The following is a 27,695-nucleotide window of genomic DNA, read 5'->3' on the forward strand; positions in this document are numbered from 1 at the left end:
TTTCAGAGCACTACATGCAAAGCATTTCTGACAATACTCACACTGATATGGTTTCTCTTTGGTGTGAGTTCTGATGTGGATTTTGAGATAGCTGCTTCGACTACAGCGTTTCGGGCAGTACTCACACTGATAAGGTTTCTCTTTTGTGTGTGTTCTGATGTGTTTTATTAGGTTTGTACTATATGCAAACCTTTTTTGACAATGATCACACTGATATGATTTCTCTTTCTTGTGACTTTTTGTCGAGTTTTCCAACATCCAATGTTTCTTTTTGCAAAGTAGTTTTTTATACTTCATCTTGTGTCTGCGCTTGTGACATGACAGTTTGTCCATAGAGTCGAAACTGGTTTCACAGAATGTACACCTCAAAGGTTGGCCCTTAAACATCATCATCACTAGCCAACTACTGGAACAATCAGGTGCATGTCCACAGCATATCCTGCATGTAAATAAGTAAACAAATATAATAAATAATTTACTCCTGGCTAGAAATTTCACAAACGTGAAATGAGTCTGAAATTATAATTCTACTTGACTTGATCCTCAACAAATACCAGTAATAATTAAATTTGAAAAAGAGTATAGCTGAACAGCGTCCCTCAATCCGAAATTTGTATTAAAAGTAAAACATACATTGATTTTGCCGACAACATCGCACTATTATTTGTGGAAATATGGTAAGCCCAGGAAATGCTCCAAGTCCAAAGTGTTTAAACAGCTGACGCATAAGTAGGATTGAAGATGAATTATGTATCAAATTTAGCAAATGTTCCATTGGCTATGCAAAACAACTATTTTGGCAACAAATATGGATTATAAAATGATAAGAGGAGCAAGTCTTGACGGAGCCTGCAATATTGACGATAGTTTTGAGACAGAACGGACAGAATGTCGCAAATTCATGAGTGTGCACACATTTATTAGGCAATTTAGCTTTAATATGAATTAGTTGAGCTAGTGCTATCTTCCTATTCCATCTCAACTCAACCAAATTACATGGGTTGGCTGGTCACACATTTCTTGTTGAGATATGAATTTTTAAAAGGGAAAAACGTTAAATATCGCAGCTTGAGAAAACAATAAAATACATGAGAATTAATTTTTAAAATTTGCCTCGCGAAGTTACATTTTTGAATATAACTTTTGAATGTCAAACAAAAAGCAAAAGAAAGCCTAGGTATTTTTTTCCTTAATTCCAATTTGTATAGTTAATTTTATTGCCCACAACCGGGGGGATTCCACCTTAATGGCTCTTTGAATTTTGGATTTTTTTTTTTAGTGATTTTCATCCAATTTCCAATTGAAATGCACACACAATTGTCTGAAGTACCAACCAAATGGGAAGTCCACCGCCACCACCACAACCAAATTCACACAAGTTCAAAATGCCTGTGTGAACTTTCCCAGATATCAGAAATCTTGGTAAGCCGTCTTCATGGTTAAGTTAGTGTTTGAATCTCTCATTGTAATACACAGTAAATTGACGAACTTTGCATTCTGGGTATTAAAACACTAATGTCAATTACTGTGTATTTCAATACGATCTCCAAACTGGGTCTCAAAACAGTCGATCGCCAATTTAATCATGAAGATGGCTTGATGATACATGGTTTCTGCTACAGAGGACATCATACTCATAGACGTATTTTGAATGTGTGAGTTTGGTTATGGTGGCTGATTTACCACATGATAAAATTTGGGTTGGTATTTAGGGGTGGTGCAATAATTATGTGTACCCCGGGGGGTGAATTATAGGGGGGGGCAAAGATTTTTTGGCAGGCCAAAAGGGGGGGGCAAGCATTTTATGGCAGGTCGAAAGGGGGGGTCAAGCGATTTTTGGCAGGTCGAAAGGGGGGGCAAGCAATTTTTGGCACAGATATTTTGGGCACCGTTTCTATATTACGCCCTAGAAAGGCGTAGGAAAACGTTACGAACATGTTCAAATATGCAAAATTTCCTGCTCGCTGCGCTCGCATTATATGTCAAGACAATTTAAGGTTTTAAATTCGGGTTCCCAAAATCTTGCATGTGTAAGGGGGGCAAAATTTTTTGGCACGTCAAAGGGGGGCAAAGGTTTTTGGCACGTCGAAAGGGGGGGCAAAGGTTTTTGGCACGGCCAAAGGGGGGGCAAGCGATTTTTGGCAGACCATTTTGAGAATTCACCCCCCCCCCCGGGTACACATAATTATTGCACCACCCCTTAGGACAATTTTGTGCACATCTCAATGAGAAGTGGGCATTTTGTGTCAAAAAAACAGTTATTATTTCGCTTTTGTTACTGCGCGCGTCAATAAAGCTCGAGTAAATTCACATAAGCGTGCGCTAGTCAAGCATTACGCAACGCACACCTAGCGTAAGCATTGCGCCAAACAGCGTGCATGCCATACGGCTATTCTATATCAATGCACAGTGTTATGAGTCTTTATATTTTTTCAGACTTATATATACCGAACAAAAGAACAGATATAATAGAACATTCATACATACGCGCTATATAACGGCGTGCGTGATTGGTCGAGAGCCGGGCATAAACAGCGTTTATGCCCGGTGGCCCGGATGTGCGATTGCAGTGGTAGGGAGAACGAACGAAATTCATGGTTTTTAATGATGTTTCTTGTTATTTTTTGTTAATATTTTGATAAAATATGAATCACAAAATGTTCTGGTATGTATGAACGGGGCAAGCGGCCCCTCGGGCATAAACAACCGTTTAGTCATGAAAATATATGAATGAACCCCTAATTCAAACTTTCAAATGTGTCATATTTTAGGTACATGTATAAAAAAAAAGGCTGCATCCATTATACAAACAAATCTTCCTGCCTGCATTAACTGTCATATGCAATCAAGCATTCAATGCTTTAAACATTGTTAAGATTCCTTCAGCACACAGCATCATCAGCAGGTAAATAATAATTTTATCCCTGGAATTGTAATGACACCACCAAGTGCCACCATGGAAGAAAGAGATAAGAAGGAACCACAGCGACGTCGATCGGCCAAGTTTTAATCCGCTTATCTATTGACGCATGAAAAGAAAAGCTATCAATGGTACTTCCTTTCATGTATGATCCATTTACCGCGATAGAAGCTTGGCGAAATCATTACTGGAAAAAAACTATAACAAATCCATCCACGAACAAACAAACGCTACCCGAGAGTAAGATTCTGGAATTTCAACAAAATTAATAGCTTATTAATTTAATAGCTTATATGTGTATAATCGTAACTCGTTTCAGTGCCAAAGATTGCCAACTCTGAGAAAAAAGTCATCAAAGTTCGGTAAAATTTGGCAAAATGGAAGGAAGAGATGTAGACCATCAATGACCGATGATCACGTCACCAGAGAAAATCCTATAGGGTGCTTGCACGGAAGGTCATTAGTTCAAATCATCCTCCAGACACGCTCCAGAAAACATGCAAATACATGGAGTACAATACCAATCACCTATTTAACGCAGGGTATTGATCAAAGTAAATCCTCATGAATAACAGGAGGTGAATGCGTTCGTTGTGGTTCCTTCTTATCTCTTTCTTCCATGGTGCCACTTTACAAAATTGATCTGAGCTATAGGCCTAATACTCTGTTGGTGAGCGACGGGTGATTGGTATTTCACCAATAAGGTAACTCGTTTTTCCGATCACAAGAAATGGAGCCCAATCTAGAAACTGATCGATATTGCTCATCCGTGATTTAGTACAAACTCAGATGTAGAGATGTATTAAATTCCATTTAAATCAATTTTCTATTGTCATTAAGGGAGGTGTAATGAGCGTGAACCTGGTTTGGATGCAGAGGGAGTGTGCCTGAACAGACACAGCCACCAGAAAAGGACCAGCTCAGATCGCGCGCCAAATAAGTTTGCAGTCCAGAAATTTCATTTTTTTCTCAGCCTTGCAAAAAATAGGCAGAGGTGGGAATTGAACCCGCGACCTGGGTGTTGTAAAACCTACTGCGTTACCACTGAGCCAACTGCCAATCAGCTATGAGAAGTTTGATAGTAATCCTTGATATTGCTGAATAGAATAAATCAATACTGATAGGTCTATTTATCTAATGTACGATGTTATTCAAATTGGCCTATAAACTAGGAATATAATGTGAAATGACTATCAATCGATCAATCAATCAAGTTGTCAAGTTACCAACAATCAATAATAAACCGACGTAGGCCTATCATGGAATATTACTAACTAGGCCTACTAACTAATATACCAAATAAATAAAATAAATAAATAAGTCAGTAAATAAATAAGTAGGCATAGGCCTAAATAAATAAATAAATACATAATGCAGAATGCAGTTAGTATTTTAGTTGCAAAATTCCAAACATTCTATTCACACATTCTATTATAATGCACGCAAAGGACCTGTGCCTTTAATATGTCCGCGCCTAATCAATAATGAGTCTTTCACCATGCTCACACACCATGTTAAACTATTGTATCCCTGCAAGTATTATCTACTGACCAAGTCCTAACACCTCAATGAAATGGATGCTATAACGTACCCAATCAAGCGAACATATCAAGGTCATATCAGGGCGTTATACAAAGAATGGTCAAAGGTCAAAGGTCAACGTTTCCAAAGAAGTATAGTAATAGATGTAGACACCAGCTTTCGTGCGGGAAACATAAACACATAGCAAGGATTATTAAATCAGGATGTGACACTTCGTAATTTGCATGTGTCCAATTCATATGTTAATAGCATATTGTTATTAAAATGATGGTCTGACCTGGCCAGAGGGCGTTAATATAATAGACGTTTGATCAAGGGACAGAGTAGTTTCCGTTTGTATCGGCTACCGCACGAAACATAATTATTATGCACATTCCGACCGAACGTACATTTTAAAGTATTTGCATAACTCTTTTGCATGAAACTGTAATTGTCATCTAAAATAAACAAACAAGAACAATATTATTTGAAGTTTAATTAAAAAAAATTAATCTATTTTACTACAGTAAATTAAGATGGCGGTAAATTACAATGTAAATTAACCGGTAATTTACCGACTCACAACACTGACATGAATACAAGTTTTAGTATTATTAAATATATTATTTCCTCTATCGTTTGATGTACAATGGTACAGGTCGGGGGGGGGGCAAAATAGTTTTGTACTTAATATGAGGGTGGGGGTCATAACAGTTTTAGGTCCATTAACTTGTGAGACCGGGGGTCAACAAAGTTTTGGGTTCACGAAGAGGGGATAGGGGGGTTAAAAATTTGTAACACGAAAAAATATATTGCCCCCCCACCAAAGTATTTCTGAACACTCCCTAAACTTAGTTGATTTTTCAGCAAATGTTATTTTTCAGTGAGTTTTGCTTTTATTCCGTGTTAAATTATGGCAAACGGAAACAATCAAAATATGATGTAGCGACTACAAATACTATAATCGCTCCTGGGTGTCACCCATGCATACTTTTTTAATGTAGGCCTACCAGTATAGGGGCCTATTGCCAATCACAAAGTTTGAAATTGTAATTGTTTAATGTAGGCTACTCCCTAACATAATACGTTTATACGCACGCTGGCGAAGTGACGTACTTAAATCGGATTAACTACCATAACAATAAGCTACAATAGATGAATACAATCATCGCCCGCACTCACGTTCATGCGGTAGGACCTACCGATGCATTGAACCATAGATGTCAAAGAAATGCTAATCACTTGTACCTGTAAGATTAGTCTCTTTGAAAAGAGAGGCATGAACGGGTATTGTATTCAATCTATTATATGATTGAAGAGTAATGAAGACAGGTGTACAGACGGCTTGACGTGAGCCTGTTTTTTTTTTCTGGGGTCTTGTGGTGTACGCTGGTTATCATCGATGTTGAAGTGCCTATAATAGTTCAATGTAAGAAAATGAGCCAATAGACGTGATGAATAAAGATCGGATTTTTGGATTATTAGTGGCGATATACAATTAAATGTCAAAATTACGGTGCTATTCTACTTTTCAACAATAATTCATACTGGCAGGCTACACCAATAAGTGTATTAGTGCAGATTGACATTTTTCGGGATACTTTTCCACAGGGAGGAAGCACATGGCAAATACTATTGCCGCGGGCGCCATTTTGGAAGGTCACGTGAGTGTCAAATGATTTTTGTGACTTCAAATACTCACTGTATTTCATATCTTATGCTTGTCGTATATTTCCTTTGTATTATCGATAGTTAGTCTTAATTTCGACATTACTATATCAACAAGACATTCCCTTATCAAATTAAAAGACTTTCTTGCAGAAACAAATCACTGTGGCCTGATGGGATCATAGTAGTTGACCCACTTCCGCCCGGTCTAACCTTGCTTGGGGGCGCTTTTTACTATCTTCAACAGGTTCGATTTGCTAAACTTACGACACCTTTATGTGTGGTGACCTCAAACACATGGGCTGAGTAAGAGTTGATGTGAATTATTCATAACCGATCGATACCTTGCCTCACTTTGTTGAGAGCAAGCCAACAAAATATGCCATATGTTTGCGTGGCTAAACAAAAGCCGTGAATTTAGTGTCACCCCCCTGCACATAGTCGTCAGTCGTGTGGTTTTTATGAGATTTGATACGGCGCTGAAGTCTATTGGCTGTCCCAAAATCAGTACCAGACCCGGTATAGCATTCATATCTACATACTAACAAAGTATGATGTTTTGCATAACTTTTATTTTGCATAAAGAAACACCGCGCGATGTGTGTTGTAAGGGTGCATACCACCAAATTAATGTCCCTCATCATTTATTAGACATTAGGATAATCATCCCTGAAAACAGAAACATACAGTCATGCAGCGTACACTTAAGTGTGAAACATGTGTTTGAACCTGAGGTATACTACTCTCAGGTTTGACCAAGAACACTAATTTATGCAGGATACACCCCATGCAGCCTACGCCTATACGGTAGGTCTGACCAAACACGGAGAAGCTGAAGGTCACTCTGCCCACTGTTATTTATCTTCTACCTGACCAGCATGCAAATCCCTCAGAATTTAGACAACCGCAGGTCAAGGCCGTGTAGGCCCTATGATGTGTTGTTCGGTATCGGCCGCTTTAGGGGCAGAATGGATCCATACGGTCACTGTTCTAATATTCTCTACTTTCAAAGAATAATTTATATTATATGTAGCCTAATACTTTAGGATTGTGGAGACAGATACAGATATTGCTAATTCATTTGTTACATACACAGTCCGCTATATTTTGCCTTTTAAAATATAAGTTACCAATCATTGTGACATGCGCCCTTATTCACAAACACGAACTGCACGGGGTTTCCCAGCAAAACTTGTATTTTTCATAGTGACCGTAAAGTATGATATTTTGCATATGCAAAACTACATATTTTGCCGAAGTATGTAGTTTTGCATATGCAAAACTACATACTTTTGAAAGTATGTATTTTGCATATGCAAAACTACATACTTTTGGAAAGTATGTAATTTTGCATATGCAAAATATCATATTTTGCAAAGGTATGTGGTTTTGCACGCAGCACCGGTTTCCAGACGGCAATGTGTGTGTTGTTACAAGGAATGCAAACTCATTTTATCAATGAGTGAACCACATAGAGGAATACGACATCTATCGTGAGCCAATCTGCATTCTGTTGCCTGCAAAAGCCGACGATCAGGTAAAATTCTAAAAGCAGCGTGACTAGATATTTGCGTTAATTTCAAGATACGTGTAAAACGCATTGAAAACGCCAAATTGCAGTCATAAAATATATAATATTAGTAAATCACGAAATCGAATGTTAACGTAGGTATGTGGAAAAGAACTGCAATAACAATAACAAACTATGTGCCCAAAGAGTTGTCTTTGGCATGTCGCTTTTTTCAAATATGACCAAAAATATCAAATTTTGGAAAAACGCCCCAAAATTTAAAACAAACACGAACCTTCCAAAATAAATATATATTAGCACTCGGCGGCCCAGTCACTACCTGCTGCTGTGATTTGGGGTAACTCATTACTTCCCCTCTCCAGATACCGGAACTTCAAGGTCGCTCATACCCCGGCCCTTAATGCAGGCAAATATAAAAGAAAGTTGTACACTACGCAAAAAATGTTTCATTATGGTTAGGAAATTTACCCACTATTAAAATCTAGCGACTAATGTTGCACATTTGCTAAATCGCATGCGGGTGATTGTCCTGCGCATTTTGACATCTCAATCACTACCCTACGACACTCCTAAGAAAATATATGAATGTTTAAGGGATCTAAAATGAGCGTTTATTGCGTTTCGACAGTATTTTTTTGTGGGACATGAGAGCACCTCAGACCTATCAATTGCATTCTGAATACGAAGCATGTCTTTCTGATATCAAATAATTTTCATTTTTGAAAATCACAATATAATACAAATTTTATGACAAATTATAAAAACTTGATATTTTTCAAATTTTGATATATAACAGTACTCGAAGTAAATTATATAAATCTAATGACATATTCTTAAAGTGTATGTAGCAGGGAGGAAAAAGCCGACGGTCGATTGAAAATTTTGACATTTCATATTGAAGATATGGATTTTTTTCCCCAAAAGACCTATTTTTTTTTGGTGTTTTGGGAAAAAAATCCATATCTTCAATACGAAAGGTCAAAATTTTCAATTGATCGTCGGCTTTTCATCCCACCTACATACACTTTAAGTATAAATCATCAGATTTATAAAGTTTACTTCAAGTACTGTTAAATATCAAAAATATCAATTTTAATGATTTGCCATAAAATGTGTATTAAATTGCGAATTTCAAAAATCAAAATTATTTGATATCAGAATGACATTCTTCGTATTCAGAATGCAATTCGATATGTCTGATGTGCTCTAATGTCCCACAATAAATACTGTCCAAACGTTCATACCCCAGCCCTTAAGTAACACGAGGTCAAAAAATGAAAATTGCAAAAAGGCCTATTCAAGTTTTCAGCATAAAGAACACAAAAAACGACAAACATGCAGATAACATTTTTTGTTTACTTGCTGAGCACATTTCAGGCATCATACTGCCGCTTCCAACTTCACTTGAGATTTATCTTTTTTTCTTTCAGTACTTTGTGTGTCCACCGTTGGCTTCCCTTGCAGCAGCCACGCGGCGTCTCATGCTCCTAATGAGACGTCGAATGTTACCTTGCTCATCAATCCCATTCCACGCGTTGATAACGATGCGACGCAATCTCACCAGAGTTGTATCTGCCATTATATTCTTGTTGACTCGTCTCTTGAGTTGATCCCAAAGGTTCTCCAAGGGGTAAAGATCAGGGCTGCTGGAGGGCCACTCAAGTGTCTCAATTTCTTCTGTTTTGGTAACATATTGAACAGGGGCGGACTGGCCACTGTGGCGTTGTGGCGATCGCCATATGGGCCGCTTGGTTCTGGGCCGCTCAGGGCCGGTTGCTCAAAAAGAAGAGAAAAAGAAAGAAAAAGGAAAAGAAAGGAAAAGGGGAGAAAAAAGAGAAAGGCCCAAGACATAAGCCCTAGGGCTTAAGGTATAGGCCCTAACACTAAGCTATTATAGGCCGGCCACTAGGACACCGTCGCGGCATCATCTACAAATGGCCTTTTGAATCAATTCTTTAGACCGTAAACACAGCAAAAGGCCAATACTCTAGATGCGATACAGTAAAATTTTTAAATTTTAAGCCAACAGCAAAATATTGGGCTGGCTGTCAATGGAATGTTGGTATTTCATTGCGGCTGCGGAATGAGGCTAGGGCCGGTATGGGCATTTGGTATTAGGCAGCCATAGGAGAAAGAAAGGAAAAGAGAAGAAAGGAGGGGGATCATTGAGGGGGATGAGTAATATAAGGGCATACACAGTGTGCCCGCTGTTTGTCTGCCGCATAGTGATAGGGCCTAAGGCCTGTAGAAATAGGGGCTGATAGGCCTACAGGCACGACTTTCGAAGTGACGGGGAGTGCGGACATGGGACACCAGTTTGAAACTATACATGCTATAGGGGTCTTTTGGTGAGAGCTTCGACGCCATATAACCAAGGGGGTCATTCAGTAAGGAGGCCTCAAAAGGGGGTTCTTTCAGTGAGACTGGGGCAAAACTTGGGTCAAAATATAAACGTTTTTTTTGAGAAACAACGGTGAAAGACTACCAGAAATTTGTCAAAAATTCTTCACAAAGGGATGTCTTATTGTGACAGGAAAAGAAAAAATAGGGGTCATTGAGTGAGGAGTTCAGTAATTCAGTAAAATAAAAAATAAAAAAGTGGTCATTGAGTGAGAGGGAGTTGAAAAATGGGGGTTAATGTGGGTTGTGGCCGCACTACACGCACATCGCTTCACTCATTTTTAGTGAGTGCCCCCCTCCCGGCCTTTGGGCCACCATCAGCTGTCAAAACTAGCACGGCTAGACCATCATTCGAAAACCTCTGGGCTGGGGTGCTCCTTGTAATGCAGGGATTACATTGCATAATACTTACAGCCACATTACTCAGTTTAATACTCAACTCAAACCAATTTCTTTCCCTTTTGATGTTTCAACTCATAGGCGTAGATCCCGGGGGATGGGGGATAAAACCCCCCCCCCCCACATATTTTAAAAGGGATGGTCCATACAAGCCCCCCATAATGACACCTGTAGGCCTATGTGAGTTTCTGACCAAATCAATCTCATATTTAGCCATTTTAGCCTAAAAAGTGTCAATTTTTTCGCGCTTCGCGTGAATTTATTCCACTACATCATCACCAGTTTAGTTTCAATATGCCAAAAATGTCTGTGCGCTTCGCGCGCATTTGTACAATAAACTTATGTCGCCAAAAGGTGCTATTTCAAGAATATTTTTCCAACCCCAATGTTAAAAACAAATCTAGGCCACTGTGGAGTTTTATCACGCTTGCTATGAAATGATCAATGCAATTTTGCCAAAGCTCACTACCATTCGCTAGATGCTGTGAACTACCAAATCGCAATAGTTTAAAAAGTTGCTATTAACCTTTACCCAGTAGGCCTAAACAATTTTTAGCATTTGTCTTTTAATGATTGAATATATACTCACGATATGACAACAAAGTTCTGCAAAGATGTAATTCTATATGTGTGCAAATGAGTCAAAACATAAAACATGCACACTACTTATAAATTGAATAACTGTTGGTTTGATCTTGCAAGTGAGTGACATTGGATTAAGAATATTTCAAGTCTGTACAAATGGAATTTGGCTTCAGAAATCGTTGTAAAATGCGGGTTTCCTGACCCCCTAGAATAGCTAAAACCCTTAGTTGTCCGGGGGCTTCGCCCCCCTGGACCCCCACCAGGGGCTTTGCCCCTGGACCCTACCAGGGGCCCTTACGCGGGCCCCTGGACCCCATGCGCTAGTCGCTACGCTCGCTTCGCCTCGCTGCGCTCTATTTGAGTAAAAGGGCCGGTCTTAATAAATTTGCCACGGCCGCCTAAAACCACCAGTCCGCCCCTGATATTGAACATACGTACAGTATCTTCCAAACTGCAATCATGACCTGTTTTGAATCCCTTTTCCAAACCCATCTCTCAAAACGTAAATGTCTTTGATCATTCATCTGCACAATAAGCAGAGGATTATCCAACATGCATCAAGGAAAATGCTTTAGATTCAAATTGAAAAGGCGGGAATGATGAAACCGTCTTGGATCAGTGAATCAGCTCTAAAACCATTGAATTGGCTTCTTTGCCATTTTTATTTGTCGACCTCTTGGTACTCATATCTTTCTCAGGAGTGTCGTAGGGTAGTGATTGAGGTGTCAAAATGCGCAGGACAATCCCCCGCATGCGATTTTTAGCAAACGTACAGAATTAGTTGCTAGATTTTAATTGTGGGTAAATTTTTTAACCATAAAGAAACTTTTTTTTGCGTAGTTTATTAGTGTACCACTATGCTATAGAATTGACAACCTTGTAATTCTGTCATACGCGTACGTACACACACGCACGTGTCATATCCTTTTGATATGATTATATTATCAAACAGCTGAGGGGCTGTACAATAATTATGAGCCCTAGGGAGGGTAAAATTGGGGGGGGGGGGGGGACATTTTTGGCGAGCTGAAAGGGGCTGCCATATAATAACAATGTAAACGAATATCTTACCATTGCTTAAGGGGCTGTGGAATAATTCTGAGCCCTGGGGGAGGGTTAAATTGGGGGGCAAGCAATTTTTGGCAAGCGGGGGGGGGGGGGATTTTTGGCACACATTCTTGGGGTGCCTTTTAGATAAAACACTCTACAAAGGCTTAGGAAACCCGTACAGAAAGGCTTAAATATGCTAATTTTCCTGCTCACTGCAGTCGCAACTTGTATATAGACCATTTAAAGTTTACAAATTTGGATCCCGAAAATTGGCATGTGCGGGGGGGCAAAGATTTTTGGCGGGCTAGGAGGGGAAGCGACTTTTTACCCCCCCTCCCTGAGCTCATAATTATTGCACAGCCCCTGAATACATCACATTATTATCGAGCCTATTTAAAAAACAATGCGCTCTTATACCAACGCCGGTTCGCTGTCTCTAAGGACCGATATCTCTAAGGATTGCTATCTCTAAAACGTTCGCTATCACTAGTTACAAAAAAGGTCCACTATATACCTAAGGTTCGATATCACCAATTTGAAATAAGGTTCAGTATTTCTAAGGTTCGATATCACTAATTATATAAATAAGGTTTGCTATCACTAATTTATTCAAGATTCACTTTTTCTAAGGTTGGTTCGCTATCACTAATTTTAAATAAGGCCTGCAATTTCTAATTTTAACACACCCCGTATATCCCCAAGGTTTGTTACCTCTAATTTGAATTGTTTTTAAAAACCAAACCATGATGTGTGTTCTGAGATCAAAAGATCTTGCAAACACTTTTTGGCAATACTCTCACTGATTAGGTTTCTCTTTTGTGTGAGTTCTGACATGCTCATTAAGGTGACTACTTTGAGTAAAGCATTTCTGGCAGTGGTCACACTGATAGGGTTTCTCTTTGGTGTGGGTTCTGATGTGTGTTCTGAGATCAAAAGATCTTGCAAACCCTTTTTGACAATATTCACACTGATAGGGTTTCTCTTTGGTGTGAATCATAATGTGTTCCTTAAGAGTACCAATGCGTACAAAATATTTTTGGCAAAACTCGCATTGATAAGGTGTCTCTTTGGTGTGCAAAGATTTAATGTGTGTTCTGAGGTTAGCACTTTCTGAAACCATTTTTGGCAAAACTGGCACTGATGGTTATTCTCTTTGGTGTGCCGTCTGACATGTCTTCCGAAAGACCAACGATCTGCAAACCGTTTCTGACAATACTGACACTGAAAAGACTTCGCTATCACTAATTTTAAACAAGTCCCGCAATTTCTAATTTTAACACACCCCGTATATCCCTAAGGTTTGTTATCTCTAATTTCTAACAGTGATAGGGTTTCTCTTTGGTGTGAGTTCTGATGTGTGTTCTGAGATCAAAAGACCTTGCAAACCCTTTTTGACAATACTCACACTGATAGGGTTTCTCTTTGGTGTGAATCATAATGTGTTCCTTAAGAGTACCAATGCGTACAAAATATTTTTGGCAATACTCGCATTGATAAGGCGTCTCTTTGGTGTGCAAAGATTTAATGTGTGTTCTGAGGTTAGCACTTTCTGTAAACCATTTTTGGCAAAACTGACACTGATGATTCTTCTCTTTGGTGTGCCTTCTGACATGTCTTACGAAAGACCAACGATCTACAAACCGTTTCTGACAATACTGAAAAGGCCTTTCATTGGCATGAGTTTTGATGTGAGTTTTGAGACGTCTGCTTGTGGAAAAACATTTTTCGCAGCACTCACACTGATAAGGTTTCTCTTTTGTGTGAGTTCTGACATGCTCATTGAGGTGACTACTTTGAGTAAAGCATTTCTGGCAGTGGTCACACTGATAGGGTTTCTCTTTGGTGTGAGTTCTGATGTGTGTTCGGAGATCACTAGATCTTGCAAACCATTTTTGGCAGTACTCGCACTGATAGGGTTTCTCTTTGGTGTGACTTCTCATGTGTCTGTTGAGGTCACTAAAACGTGCAAACCCTTTTTGGCAGTACTCACACTGAAAGGGTTTCTCTTTGGTGTGAGTTTTGATATGATTTTTCAGATGGCTACTACATGCAAAGCATTTTTGACAATACTCACACTGATATGGTTTCTCTTTTGTGTGAGTTCTGATGTGGATTTTGAGGTAGCTGCTTTGAGTAAAGCATTTCTGGCAGTACTCGCACTTATAAGGTTTCTCTTTGGTGTGTGTTCTGATGTGCTTTATTAGGTTGCCACTACATGTAAAACATTTTTGACAATGCTCACACTTATATGATTTCTCTGTCTTTTTTTTTGTTGAGTTTTCCAACACCCGATATTTCTTTTTGCAAAATAGTTTGTTATACTTCATCTTGTGTCTGCGTTTGTGACATGACAGTTTGTCCATAGAGTCGAAACTGGCTTCACAGAATGTACACCTCAAAGGTTGGAACATTTGTGGTATCCTTTGTTGGTAACCCTTAAACATCATTACTAGCCAACTACTGGAACAATCAGGTGCAAGTACACAGCATATCCTGCATGTAAATAAGTTAACAAAAATAGTAAATAATTTATTCCACACTTAAACAAAATAACCTGGCTAGAAATTTCAAACGTGAAATGATTCTGAAATTATAAATATACTGGACTTGATCCTAAACAAATACCAGTAATAATTAATTGAAAAAGAGTACAGGCTAAACAGCATCCCTCCATCCGAAATTTGTATTAAAACATACATTGATTTTGCCGGAAATTGCCGACAACATTGCACTATTATTCGTGGAAATATGGTAAGCCCAGGAAATGCTCCAAGTTGAAGCATATAAGTAGGAATGAAGATGAATTATGTATCAAATTTAGCTAATGTTCCATTGGCTATGCAAAACAACAATTTTGGCAACACATGGATTATAAAATGATAAGAGATGCAAGTCTTGACGGAGCCGTCAATATTGACGATAGTTTTGAGACAGAACGGACAGAATGTCTCAAATTCATGAGTGTGCACAAATTTATTAGGCAATTTAGCTTATGAATTCTATTTTTGGAGAAATACAACTCTGCAGTTGAGCTAGTGCTATCTTCCTATTCCATATCTAAACTCAACCAAATTACATGGGTTGGCTGGTCACACTCTCAGATGTGTTAAATCGCTTGCCCCCCCCCCTTGGCTTGCCAAAATTGCTTGCTTCTAAAAAAATTTTATACTTGTATAGCATTGGTAATGTAAGATGTGTTGTGGGAGCTGGTGGATCCATTTTGTATGTTTTTTCTTTCCCACCACCAGCTCCAAGTACAGGGAATAAAATTTACGGAAAAAAAAAAAAAAAAAAAATTGCTTGCCCCCCAATTTTACCCTTTAAAGGGGCTGCCATAAACCGTACGGAAACACTTAAATATGCTAATTTTCCTGCTCACTGCACTCGCAACATGTATATAGACCATTTAAAGTTTACAAATTGGCAGTGTTCGAATTTAGGAAAAATAAATGGTTGTCCCACGGACAACCAGATTACAATTTCTGGTTGTCCGTCTAAGTTTTTGGTTGTCTGTAGGCCTACAAATGTGACTTTTGGCTAGATTTATGGTTGTCCGGCGGACAACCGAATCAGTATTTTTGGTTGTCCGGCGACTTCTTTAGTTGTCCCGGGCAACCGGACAACCAAAATTTCGAACGCTGCAAATTGGGATCCCGAAAATTTGGCATGTGCTGGGGGGAAGGGGCAAAGATTTTTTGGCGGGCTAAGAGGGGGGAGCGACTTTTGGCGGGCCGAGGGGGGGGCAAGCGATTTTTGGCGAGCTCATAATTATTGCACACCCCCTGGATACATCACATTATTGAGTCTATTTAAAAAACAATGCGCTCTTATCCCAGCGCTGGTTCGCTATCTCTAAGGACAGATATCTCTAAGGGCCGATATCTCTAAGGACCGATATCTCTAAGGATTGCTATCACTAGTTACAAAAAAGGTCCACTATGTACCTAAGGTTCGATATCACCAATTTGAAATTTAAGGTTCAGTATTTGTAAGGTTCGATATCACTAATTTTAAATAAGGTTTGCTATCACTAATTTATTGAAGATTCACTTTTTCTAAGGTTGGTTCGCTATCACTAATTTTAAATAAGGCCTGCAATATCTAATTTTAACACACCCCGTATATCCCTAAGGTTTGTTACCTCTAATTTGAAATAAGGTCCGCTATCTCTAAGGTCCGCTATCTCTAAGGTTCACTATCTCTATAGGTTCGCCATCTCCAAGGTTTGCAATCAGGCCCGCTATCTCTAATTTTAAATAAGGTCCACCAACTCTAACTGTAAAAAAGGCTTGCTATCTCTAATTTAAAATGCCCGCTATATGCCTATCTCATTTAAATTAGAGATAGCGAGCCTTAAAATTAGAAATAGCGGACCTTACTTTAGATTAGAGATAGCAAACCATATTTAAAATTAGAGATACCGTAGTGGACCTTATTTAAAATTAGTGATAACGAACATTAATAGAACTAGCAAACCTTGTCCTGAATTAGTGATATTGAACCTTGGAAGTAGCGGACCTTTTTTAGGAATAGCGCACACTTTTCTCTATTAAAGAGATAGCGGGATTCTCATCTCCATAGACTTTACACATTAGTGATAGCGAACCAGGGGCGGACTGGCCACTGTGGCGTTGTGGCGATCGCCACATGGGCCACTTGGTTCTGGGCCGCTCAGGCCGGTTGCTCAAAAAGAAGAGAAAAAGAAAGAAAAAGGAAAACAAAGGAGTAAGGGAGAAAAAAGAGAAAGAGAGAAAAGGAAAAAGAGGAGAAAGAAAGGGAAAGGGGAGAGAATGGGGATGGAGTATCTTAAGACATAGGCCCTATGGCCTGAGGCATAGGTCCGAGAGCCGAAGGCGTAAGGCCTAAGACATAGGCCCTAGGTCTTAAGGTATAGGCCCTAACATGACACTAAGCTATTATAATAGGCCGGCCACTAGTACACCGTCGCGGCATCACCTACAAATGGCCTTTTGAATCAATTCTCTAGAAAGTAAACACAGCAAAAGGCCAATACTCTAGATGCGATACAGTAAAATTTTTAAATTTTAAGCCAACAGCAAAATATTAGGCTGGCTATCAGTGGAATATTGGTATTTCATTGCGGCTGCGGAATGAGGCTAGGGCCGGTATGGGCATTTGGTATCAGGCAGACATAGGAGAAAGAAAGGAAAAGAGAAGAAAGGAGGGGGATCAGGATGAGTAATATGAGGGCCTGCACAGTGTGCCCACTGTTGCATAGTGATAGGGCCTAAGGCCTGTAGAAATAGGGGCATAAATCCCCCCCCCAATATTTTAAAAGGGGGATGGTCCATACAAGCCCCCATGATGACACCTGTAGGCCTATGTGAGTTTCTGACCAAATCAATCTCATATTTGGCCATTTTAGCCTAAAAAGTGTCAATTTTTTCGCGCTTCGCGCGAATTTATTCAACTGCATCATCATCAGTTAAAAACAAATCTACGCCACTGTGGAGTTTTATCACGCTCGCTATGAAATCAATGCAATTTTTGCCAAAGCTCACTACCATTCGCTAGATGCTGTGAACTATACCAAATCGCAATAGTTTAAAAAAGTAGCTATTAACCTTTACCCAGTAGGCCTAAACAATTTTTAGCATTTGTCTTTTAATGATTGAATATACTCACGATATGATAACACAGTTCTGCAAAGATGTAATTCTATATGTGTGCAAATGAGTCAAAACATAAAACATGCAGACTACTTATAAATTGAATAACTGTTGGTTTGATCTTGATTATTGCAAGTGAGTGACAATGGATAAAGTATATTTCAAGTCTGTACAAATGGAATTTGGCTTCAGAAATCGTTGTCAAATCCGGGCTTCCTGACCCCCCTAGAATAGCTAAAACCCTTAGTTGTCCGGGGCTTCGCCCCCTGGACCCCCACCAGGGGCTTTGCCCCTGGACCCTACCAGGGCCCAAGTGAGTAATAGGGCCGGTCTTAATAAATTTGCCACGGCCGCCTAAAACCACCAGTCCGCCCCTGTAGCGAACCTTAGAGATAGTGGTCCTTAGAGATAGAGGGATGTTGCTCTTATGCCCCCCACAAAAAAAGGTTGTGCTAGCTCCATGAGGGGGGGGGGGGCATTGCTTACTCATGGGGGTTTAAGGTGGCGAAGCCAAAGCACATTTTTGAAAATGAAAAGTACAAATTTTTTTCAAAGGTAAGTTAATACACGGTTGTTTTGATGTGGTCATTTATTAATTTTTCTAACAAAATGTTATTATAAGGCAGAAAAAGGTTTGTCTCGGAGCTCACGAGTTGTTTGAAAATTCCCGACTTTGTTCCCGAAAAAAATAAATTAAAGTAAAAACAATTTGAGACAAAAAATTTTTGGGGGAGGCTAAGGGGTGGTGCAATAATTATGTGTACCCCTGGGGGGGAATTCTCAAAATGGTCTGCCAAAAAATGCTTCCCCCCCTTTCGAGTTGCCAAAAAACCTTTGCCCCCCCCTTACACATGCAAGATTTTGGGGAACCCGAATTTAAAACCTTAAATTGTCGTTTCATATAATGCGAGCATAGCGAAAGCAGGAAATTATGCATATTTGAATGTGTTCCTAACGCGTTTTCCTATGCCTTTTAGGGCGTAATGTAAAAATGCTTGTCCCCTTCTGGCCTGCCAAAAAATCTTTGCCCCCCTATATGTAATTCACCCCCGGTACACATAATTATTGCACCACCCCTAATTCTAGACTGAATAACACCGACGGCTATCACACATACTGTATGTACATTTTTATTTTGTAGCAATTTTTAAGATACATTTTCATTTGTATAATCAAATTATTCATCTTTTTCTGTTTAGTGGTAATTTTAATTCTATAAACTGTATAATTTTGAGCACATTGAGGGCGCTGTTTACATGTATTTTCAACTCGCCAAATAATATGAGTTATACCTATCATTTTATGATATACAGTTTTTGAAAATTACCTTGTCATAACGTTAATCTGTTTGCCAAAGTTCTGATACCATTTTACAAGTGTATATTACAGGGTGTATCAAAATGATTGGTACCCATCAATTTTGATGTTTATTGAAAAGCCTGCCTCTTCCAAATACAACATTGGATACTTTTTAAATGTCCAGAATGTATAGTTTATGTCTTGTTTTGCAATTAATCTACAAATTATTTGAATCTTATGTTGACTTTTGATGTGTCAGGCTCATCCATTATCAATGAAAATTGATGGGTACCAATCATTTTGATACAGCTTGTACCTCCCCTGGTAAAGATAAATAGCGCCATCACTGTTTGTAAAATGACCCAGTTTTACATCCTATCAAACACCCATGAATAGCACTGGCGTGTCCAGGATCTTTTCCTGCGGGGGGCTCAGCCCCTCTTTCAGATTTATGTGGGGGCTTAATGGCTAAAATTGCCAAAAAACGGCTGATTTTACATGATTTTTAACAAAGTGCGGGGGGCTTCAGCACCCAAAGCCCCCCCCCCCTGGACACGCCACTGAATAGGTAAACTTCAAAACTATGACATTCAGAATAACATGATCAACCACAAAACATGTTACCAATTTAAGGCTCGATTGCATTACACATGATACTAATTTGTAAGTCACACCTCAAACAAATAAAATTAAATCATAAACATTCAAAAATCACTGAAGTTACCACAAATTTATCACAATATTATACAAATATTGAATGTTTATGACTACCGGTACAATGGTAAGACTATTTTCACGAGGTGAAATATGGACTGTTCCATGGAACAGTTCATGATTCACTGAATGAAAATATTCTTTCCATTGAACGAATAAAAACACTCAATATTTGTTTTATATTATGAAACTCATATAAAAATTCTTTTTCTTCCACTCAATTTTATGAATCGCCAGAAAAACAAAATGAAATTTTAAAAATATTACAAACTGTTTTTATTTTAGAAGCCACACCCATACTTTTAACTGGGGGATCCAAAAAAAAAAAATGGAAAAAGGTAAATATCAAGAATAATCAGTAGTAATTAACCAATCAAATATAACCAATAATCTGTTTTCTTACATTATGGCCTTCCATCAAAGTAATATATGTGTTGATGAGTTCACTGAAGCAAATTGTGACCGTTATGGGGCCCGCCCAGCTGTTTAAATATCAAACCAGTTCTGCAAACTCCTAAAGTGGGACTAAATATCATAATACATGTAGTTGTTCCTACGTTTCTCATGTGTTTTTTTTTATTTCTTAATTTTTTATTATTTTTGTTAGGCTGAAAAGTGGTGTGGCCGCACCCGCCGCCGCAGCAGTTCCGACGGGCCTGGAAAACTTGCCCCACATTGTACTGATGATGGTAACTTTGCTTTATAAATCATGTGATCTGTTGCTCAAGTGTCTGTATAATATTTCTGCAAATATGGATACTGTAAAGGTTTTGCTTTGGCGTGATTTTTGAGCTTGGTGCTACTGTAAACTTTTTTGGCAACACTCATACTGATAAGGTTTCTTATTTGTGCAAATTATCCGGATGTGGTCTTTAAAGTGGCCGCTTTGCGCAAAGCATTTCTGGCAGTACTTGCACTGATATGGTTTATCTTTGGTGCGAGATGTACGATGTGTGTTTTAAGATCTTGCAATGCAAACCCTTTGTGGCAATATTCACACTAAGTTGTCTCTTTCATGTGTTGACCTCTATGTGCTGTGAGGTTAGCACTGTCTGCAAACCATTTTTGGCAATACTGGCATCAATGCTTTAAGCCATGTCGTTTAACAGACCAACAAAGCATTTCTGAAAATACTGACACTGTTAACGCCTTTCATTGGTGTGAATTCTGACGTGTTTTGAGATGTCTGCTTGTGTAAAAACATTTTAGGCAGTACTCATACTGATCAGGTTTCTCTTGTGTGTGAGTTATGATATACTCATTGAGGTGACTGCTTTGAGCAAAGCATTTATGGCAGCAGTCAAACTGCTAGTGTTTCTCTTTGGTGCAAGTTCTGATACATGCATGTTTTGAGATCACTAGATGTTGCAAACCCTTTTTGCTCACATTGATAGGCTGTCTGTTGAGGACACTTCTACGTGCAAACCATTTTTGACTACTCACATTGATTGGGCTTCTTTAGTATGATTTAGAATGTGTCTTTTAAGATTACCCCTGCGACCAAACCATTTCTTGCAATACTCACACTGATAGGGCTTTTCCTTTGTGTGTATTTTAATATGTGCTGTAAGAGCAGAATGTTGAGCAAAACATTTCTGACAATACTCGCACAGATAAGGTTTCTCTTTCGTGTGCGTTCTGATGTGCGTTGTCAGGTTCCAATTCTGTGCAAACCATTTCTGACAAAACTCACACTGATAGGGTTTCTCTTTCGTGTGTGTTCTGATGTGCACTGTTAGGCTGCCTTTGTCTGCAAACCGTTTCTGGCAGTACTCACACTGATAAGGTTTCTCTTGGGTGTGAGTTCTGATGTGTCTGGTTAAGGTGCCACTATGTGTAAACCATTTTTGACAAAACTCACATTGATAGGGTTTCTCTTTGTTGTGAGTTCTGATGTGTCTGTAGAGGTCACTTCTATGTGCAAACCATTTTTGACAATACTCGCATTGATAGGGTTTCTCTTTAGTATGAGTTCTAATGTGTCTTTCAAGTTGACTACTGTGACTAAACCATTTCTTGCAATACTCACACTGACTTGGCTTTTCCTCTGATGTGTGTATTACATTATGTGACATAAGACCAGCCTTTTGAGCAAAACATTTCTGACAATACTCGCATTGATAGGGTTTCTCTTTTGTGTGTGTTCTGATGTGTACTGTTAGGCTGGCACTACGTGCAAACCGCTTCTGGCAGTACTCACACTGATAAGGCTTCTCTTTGGTGTGAGTTCTGATGTGTCTTGTTAAGCTGCTACTTTGTGTAAACCATTTTTGACATTGCTCACACTGATGAGTTTTCTCTTTCTTGTGAGTTACGGTTGGGTTTTCCAGCATCCAATGTTTCTGTTTGCAAAGTAGTTTTCTGTACTTGATCTTGTGTCTGCGTTTGTGACATGAAAGTTTGTCCATAGAGTCGAAACCGACTTCACAGAATGTACATCTTAACGGTTGGACCATTAGTATCCTTTGGTGGTAGCACTGTAACATCTTCATGGCCCAGGTAACATTAAGGTACACCGCACATCCTGCATGTAATAAATAAATAATTTATTCCGTAGTCTACGCACTTGAACAAAATAACTTGGCTAGGGATGTAACGTAATGAAATTTGAACAGGAGTTTATACCCTTTAAGTTAGTGCATCATGCAGTATTGGGTTCTCACTTGGTCTCTGACTGAATTGATAACTAACTGACTGACTGACTGACTGACTGACTGACTGACTGACTGAATGTATAGGAGAGCATGTGTAGTCTTGTTTGAGAAATATGAGCAACTTAAAAAGTGTGACCATATGCAGTAATATTCAGTGGTGTAGCGTGGGTCATCATATTAGGGGGCACCAAGCATGATTGGGGGCACACTGGGTCCGATGGGGGGGGGGGGATAGGGCACAGACCGTTTTTTCGGCAAGTTTTTTTGCAATTGATGCTACCCCATGTTGTATAAAAGTACAAGAGACTTGAAATCTTGATCCACCAAGTATTGATGCTTGCAGTCTCATAGAGCAGAAATTATCCAGTGCAATGACATCATGGTTATTTGTGCTCAATTGTTGTCAGCCTTCATTGCATTACTGGGACGTCATTTGTCATTGCACTCGACAATCTCGGCGCCCGGGAATTTTGAATATCGCGCGTTGAAAGACGGCTGTTTTAATTCGTTTTTCCATGTATGGTCAATATGAGTTTATTTAAAATAAAACCATGTGATTTGTGCTTGATTAATTAATTTTCTAACATATTATTAATGCATAATTGTGATTGCCAGACACATCCTTTTTAAAAATATCCTGCAAATTCCACATGTGATTCTCAGATCACAAAATAATACAAATAAGTTCATTACAGAACATACATGTAGACCCCTACAAGACTTTTTGTGGTACTGTATGGGTTTATCCCTCAGAACCTCACATAAAAAGGGGGCTCCTCGTTTCCTGAAGCACTGTTGGAATTGACCGAAAAAATTAACAATGCTAATTTTATCCTAATCCTAGCACACTATCACAGTCAAAGTATAAATTTTCTGAGAGGAAATTTGATGAGGACTCTAAATATGAACTTACTTTGTCTGTATGGGTTCCAAAATGTAGGGGCAAAATGTTTCAGTTCAAAATATGTTGCAACAGTTTACAGTTGAATTGTAAATATTTTAAACATATTTTGGGACACCCTGTATTCCGAGATTACCATAAATTCCGAGATTACCAAGCAGCTGTAATTTTTTTTCTTCCAAAATCAGTAGGCTCTCCCTAACCTCTAACCAAATCAATGTTGTTTGCTTTCAGTTTGTAACTGCAAGTACATGTAGTAAGCAATGCATTGAGTGACCCATTGTGTATTTGGAATTTTTTTATTCCACCCTGTATAACTTCAAGGTCACCCTGTACAATGTGTAAAAAAATGCCTTCAGCTTTCCAAAAATACTTGCTAGTTTTAAATTAATAGGGTTAATAGTTGTGGAGATATTCTAATTTGAAACTTGATTGGTGTAAAAATTTGTAATATTATTTTGTGATGTAACGCTAAGCAGGGCTGTCAACTTTTTGGAATTGCATGGCGTGTGACACAGGCGTACCGGGATTTGCCGACTCCAATGTTCATTTTGTACCATGATTATTTGAGCCACGTACGACGCTCAGGAATGAGAAAAGCAGGGGGGGGGGTAGGAACAACAAATTATTCATGACGATGCGTGAGATTTTACTCATTTTCCAGCTTTTTGCGTGACATTTACTACCTAGGAGTGGTATTATACTACCTTGGCGTGAGACCGCGAGAAAGTGGCCCAATGTGTGAGACTCACGGCCAATGCGTGAGAGTTGACAGCCCCTCGCTAAGGGTGGCGAGTTCAAAACACATGGCCATATTGGGCTTTAACTTTATAATTGTAACCAGGCGAGGATCGCACGAGAACTCTAGCCAAGAATTTGCTTACCGATAGCTTCAAATTATAGGCTAGAGACCATTGCATTCAAAATCTAGTCAGATTCGCTGAAGCATGACACAGTGTACAGCGATGGAAGTTCAGAAGTAAACACAGCCGATCATGAGAGGCCATTGCATCAATGTTGCTAAAATATGCAAATCTTGCTCAAAAGATACATGAACAGTTGACTTATGGAAATTAGACTCACTCGCCAGTCCTACGATACGCCATACTACGGACTGGCTCATGCCAGTTTGTTTGTCTATGGGAAATACACACAAAAATAATGGTTTTGCGCCTGCAGGTCAGATATTCGAGAAATCTCTTTAAAATTTAATGTACGGTACATATAAAATAGGTAAACACCTTATTGTGCTTGCTTGCTAATTTAAGACTTGGTTGAAAAGTGATCGAATGCATTTTAGTGTCCAAAAAGACAAAATTATCGTCAAAGATCTTCCAAATTCTGCACCCTTGCGAAGGGTTAAGTACCTTAGTAACTCAGTACTCTAGCATCTAATGCGAAACTATCGTGTGCAAATTCGCAGCTAGAGTTCTAGAAACTTCTTTGCACATCGTGGGACTTCCCGCTGCAAAAATCCCCAGGTCAAAATCGTTGGACCCTGCCCATACGTGTACAAACACTGTTGTGCACAACTATCTCATTTTGGAAAATGGATCTCATTTTGAAAATCATCTCAAATTGGATAGAATTGAGACCCAATTTGAGAATGAATTTGAGTACCAATATGAGATCCATAATCACCCAATTGGTGCTTAATACATTGGTGCTACAAAATGTTTGTCATCTCATGGTCAAAGAAGTTGGGGATCACCAAAATTGTATTTTTGACAGAGCAAGGCCTAATTACTCCAATTTTAATAGCTGAAGTAGTATTGGGAATTTTGTGCTTGCAGATCAGGTTTCTCTGCCAAGAGGACAAGGTCAATTATACTATGAAACATCTTATTGTTGATACATACTTCAAATTTATGTATTCCAATTTAAATATCAGAGTTTTGCTTCAGTTTTCACTGCATAAATTATTTCCACATTAGCTGTTGTTCTTTTCATTTTTTGTAGCAAACAACCTGAAACCAACTGTCCTCCTGGAATTTATAAGTCCTTTGTTAGTGACTGAGTTTGCCATTTTCCGGGGCAATTTTATGAGTATTCAGATTTTAAGTTTGTGAGATATTTTGATGCAAAGTTAAATAATTTGAAAAACATTCTCTTGATTTTTTGTTTTGGAAAGGAACAAGAAAAACATTTTAGACCTTGTGTACATACTCAAAAGACCATGAACAGCAATTAAACCCATACTTGACCATGAGAAGTCTAGACACTGGTTCCATACAGTACCATATACTTCACCAACTATAGGCCTAATAGTTTAGCAACTTAGCACCCAATAAAATCTAATTGGGTGGATTATATCTCAATTTGTCACTCAAATTGGATCTCATATTGGATCTCAAATTGCTTCTCAAATCTATTCAATTTGAGATGATTACAAATATGAGATCCATTTTCCAAAATGAGATACTTTTGAATATCAGTGAAAATACAGTAAGCAAAATAATTACGGTAGGCCTACCCCCACTTAACGAGTTGTGTTCATCCCTGTATATATCCTAAGTAAAGACAAATGTGTAAAAATTAAAACAAGCAGCCGATGCCTGTACTGTAACTCTCTGATTTACATGTACACTGTAAGACCTTATTTGTTGAAATTGGTTGAGAATTAAAGAAACAAAGTGTGATCCAAAACCTAATGAAGATACGAAATAGAAAGTTGCACTTTTGTGTTTTTGAAAGCACAACAGTAGTTTTTCGTGCTAATCAATGAGAGCACGGCGCTAGTTCTCTTGTTCACGAACGCTTGTGTACTAAATCAATTATGGCAAACTGCTAACTTTGCATCTTCCTGACCTTGGATTTTTGGATCATTGTGTCTTTATTTCTCGAGCAACTGCAACAATTCGAGCTAAAAGATGCAGCTATTGGCTGCTGGTTCCAATAATAACATTGACATCTGTCTTTATACAGCCATATTAGGCAAAATAAAAAAAGAAACATGTTTCACGTCCCCTCCCGCTTCCTTTTTTGAGGTTTCCTCAAATATATTTTTATTTTTTGAAATTCAGTTATAACTTTTCAAAAAATATGTCTATGAAGTTGGAATGCTTTCTAGATCTATAGCCTTGTTAAGCATGTAAGATACAAGAAACATTTTAGGAAGGTTTTGTCTATGAAGTTGGAATGCTTTCTATAGCCTAAAGATACAAGAAACATTTTAGGAAGGTTTTGTGATCACTGGAGGGGTGTAACTCTCAGAACAATAAATAAAAAAGGGCCTCCTTCTTTTTCCAGGCAATTATCATTATTGTATTCGCTAAAACAGCTCTAAGTATGGGTATTTACACCAATTTTGCAATAAAAAATAGAAAATAAAAAGCCCCCCCTCCTCCTCCTTTTTTTCGAAAACCCGGACGTGAAACGTGTTTTATTTTTTACTTGGCCTTACAGAACATGAGAATACACATCACAGGGGGTGACGTAACTAAACTGGTACCTTATGTGGCTAATTACTGTATATGCGTTCTACACCCGAGTGGTCACTGCACTGTACTGGCAGACACGATCTTGTCAGAAATTAATATTTTGTTCTGGGTCTAGTTCTAGTTCTAGTTAAATACGACTCAACACCCCTAGTGGGGAAAGACGAATCGGGTCTCTGATCATGACTGGAGACACTTTAAAACAGCCAGCATACTTTTTACTCGCACCTTCTGATGTACAGCACCAAATTTATGTTTTTAGCACCGCACCGACTGTGAGGTCCAAACCCCGGGTCCAAACAACCCACTTCCAGTTTAGCTCAACGAGCTGTAGACTGGTGCACTGACTCACTGACTGTGTCAGCGATTTGTCGGGTTCATGTTTAAGCTTACCTAATTACTCTATCATACGCCAAAACGCTGTCGACTAAGATGATGTAGGTATGTTGGGAAAGAGCCACATTCGTTATACACGGGGTTATACACCTATATTGAATAATGTAGATATGGTTCTCACTCAGTGTAATTTCCTCATCGAAGTCGGGCAGAAAGTCCGGTGGATATTTATTGAACCCCAAGTCCCCAACGGCAACGCTGCTGATGCCCTATAATTTTCAGGGCGCTTACCACCAAAAGAATGATCCGCGTATAATATTATTAAGGTCATGATAAGGTTTTCGTCACCGCGAGAGCGGGGGGGTAAACTTCAATATTTTTGGACGGGGTTTGAGTCTCCAGACAGATTTGAAACCCTTCCGTCACAAGCTGTCACAACCGTCATTGACCACGACCATTATACACGTCACCCGACTTTTAGTAGGCCTGGGTCAAAGGTTACAGCGAGGTCATATAGGCCAAAAATGTGATTTCAGCTACAAATTCTTGTTCTCCTACATATAACATTCTACAATGACGTCACTTGCACATAAGCATCGACTACAGTGCCCATAGGGTGTAAACAGAATTGGGGTCAAAGGTCATTAAGG

General features: G+C 38.9%; 1 protein-coding gene across 2 annotated transcripts; it reads right to left on the reverse strand.

The window, feature by feature from the left end:
* Positions 1-15: 15 nt before the first annotated feature.
* LOC140140076 (uncharacterized) lies at positions 16-27,287 on the reverse strand. 2 transcript variants are annotated; one of them, XR_011857210.1, is made up of 2 exons: positions 27,103-27,287; positions 16-439 (listed from the first exon to the last, which is right to left on the reverse strand). XR_011857210.1 is itself a non-coding variant. In XM_072161894.1 (2 exons), exon 2 carries the CDS (start codon positions 22,207-22,209, stop codon positions 21,157-21,159), a length of 1,053 nt encoding a protein of 350 aa, XP_072017995.1. In that variant the 5' UTR covers positions 22,210-22,241; positions 27,103-27,287; the 3' UTR covers positions 20,685-21,156. The 2 variants fall into 2 exon arrangements, 1 of the variants encoding a protein (XP_072017995.1); XM_072161894.1 differs by lacking the exon at positions 16-439 and adding an exon at positions 20,685-22,241.
* Positions 27,288-27,695: the final 408 nt, after the last annotated feature.

The sequence above is a fragment of the Amphiura filiformis genome, chromosome 18, assembly GCF_039555335.1.
Source record: "Amphiura filiformis chromosome 18, Afil_fr2py, whole genome shotgun sequence".
In the NCBI taxonomy this organism is placed as follows: Eukaryota; Metazoa; Echinodermata; class Ophiuroidea; order Amphilepidida; family Amphiuridae; genus Amphiura; species Amphiura filiformis.

Excerpts from the sequence above, each read along its gene's own strand:
- LOC140140076 (XM_072161894.1), bottom strand. The coding sequence starts at position 22,209 with ATGAAGATGTTACAGTGCTACCACCAAAGGATACTAATGGTCCAACCG.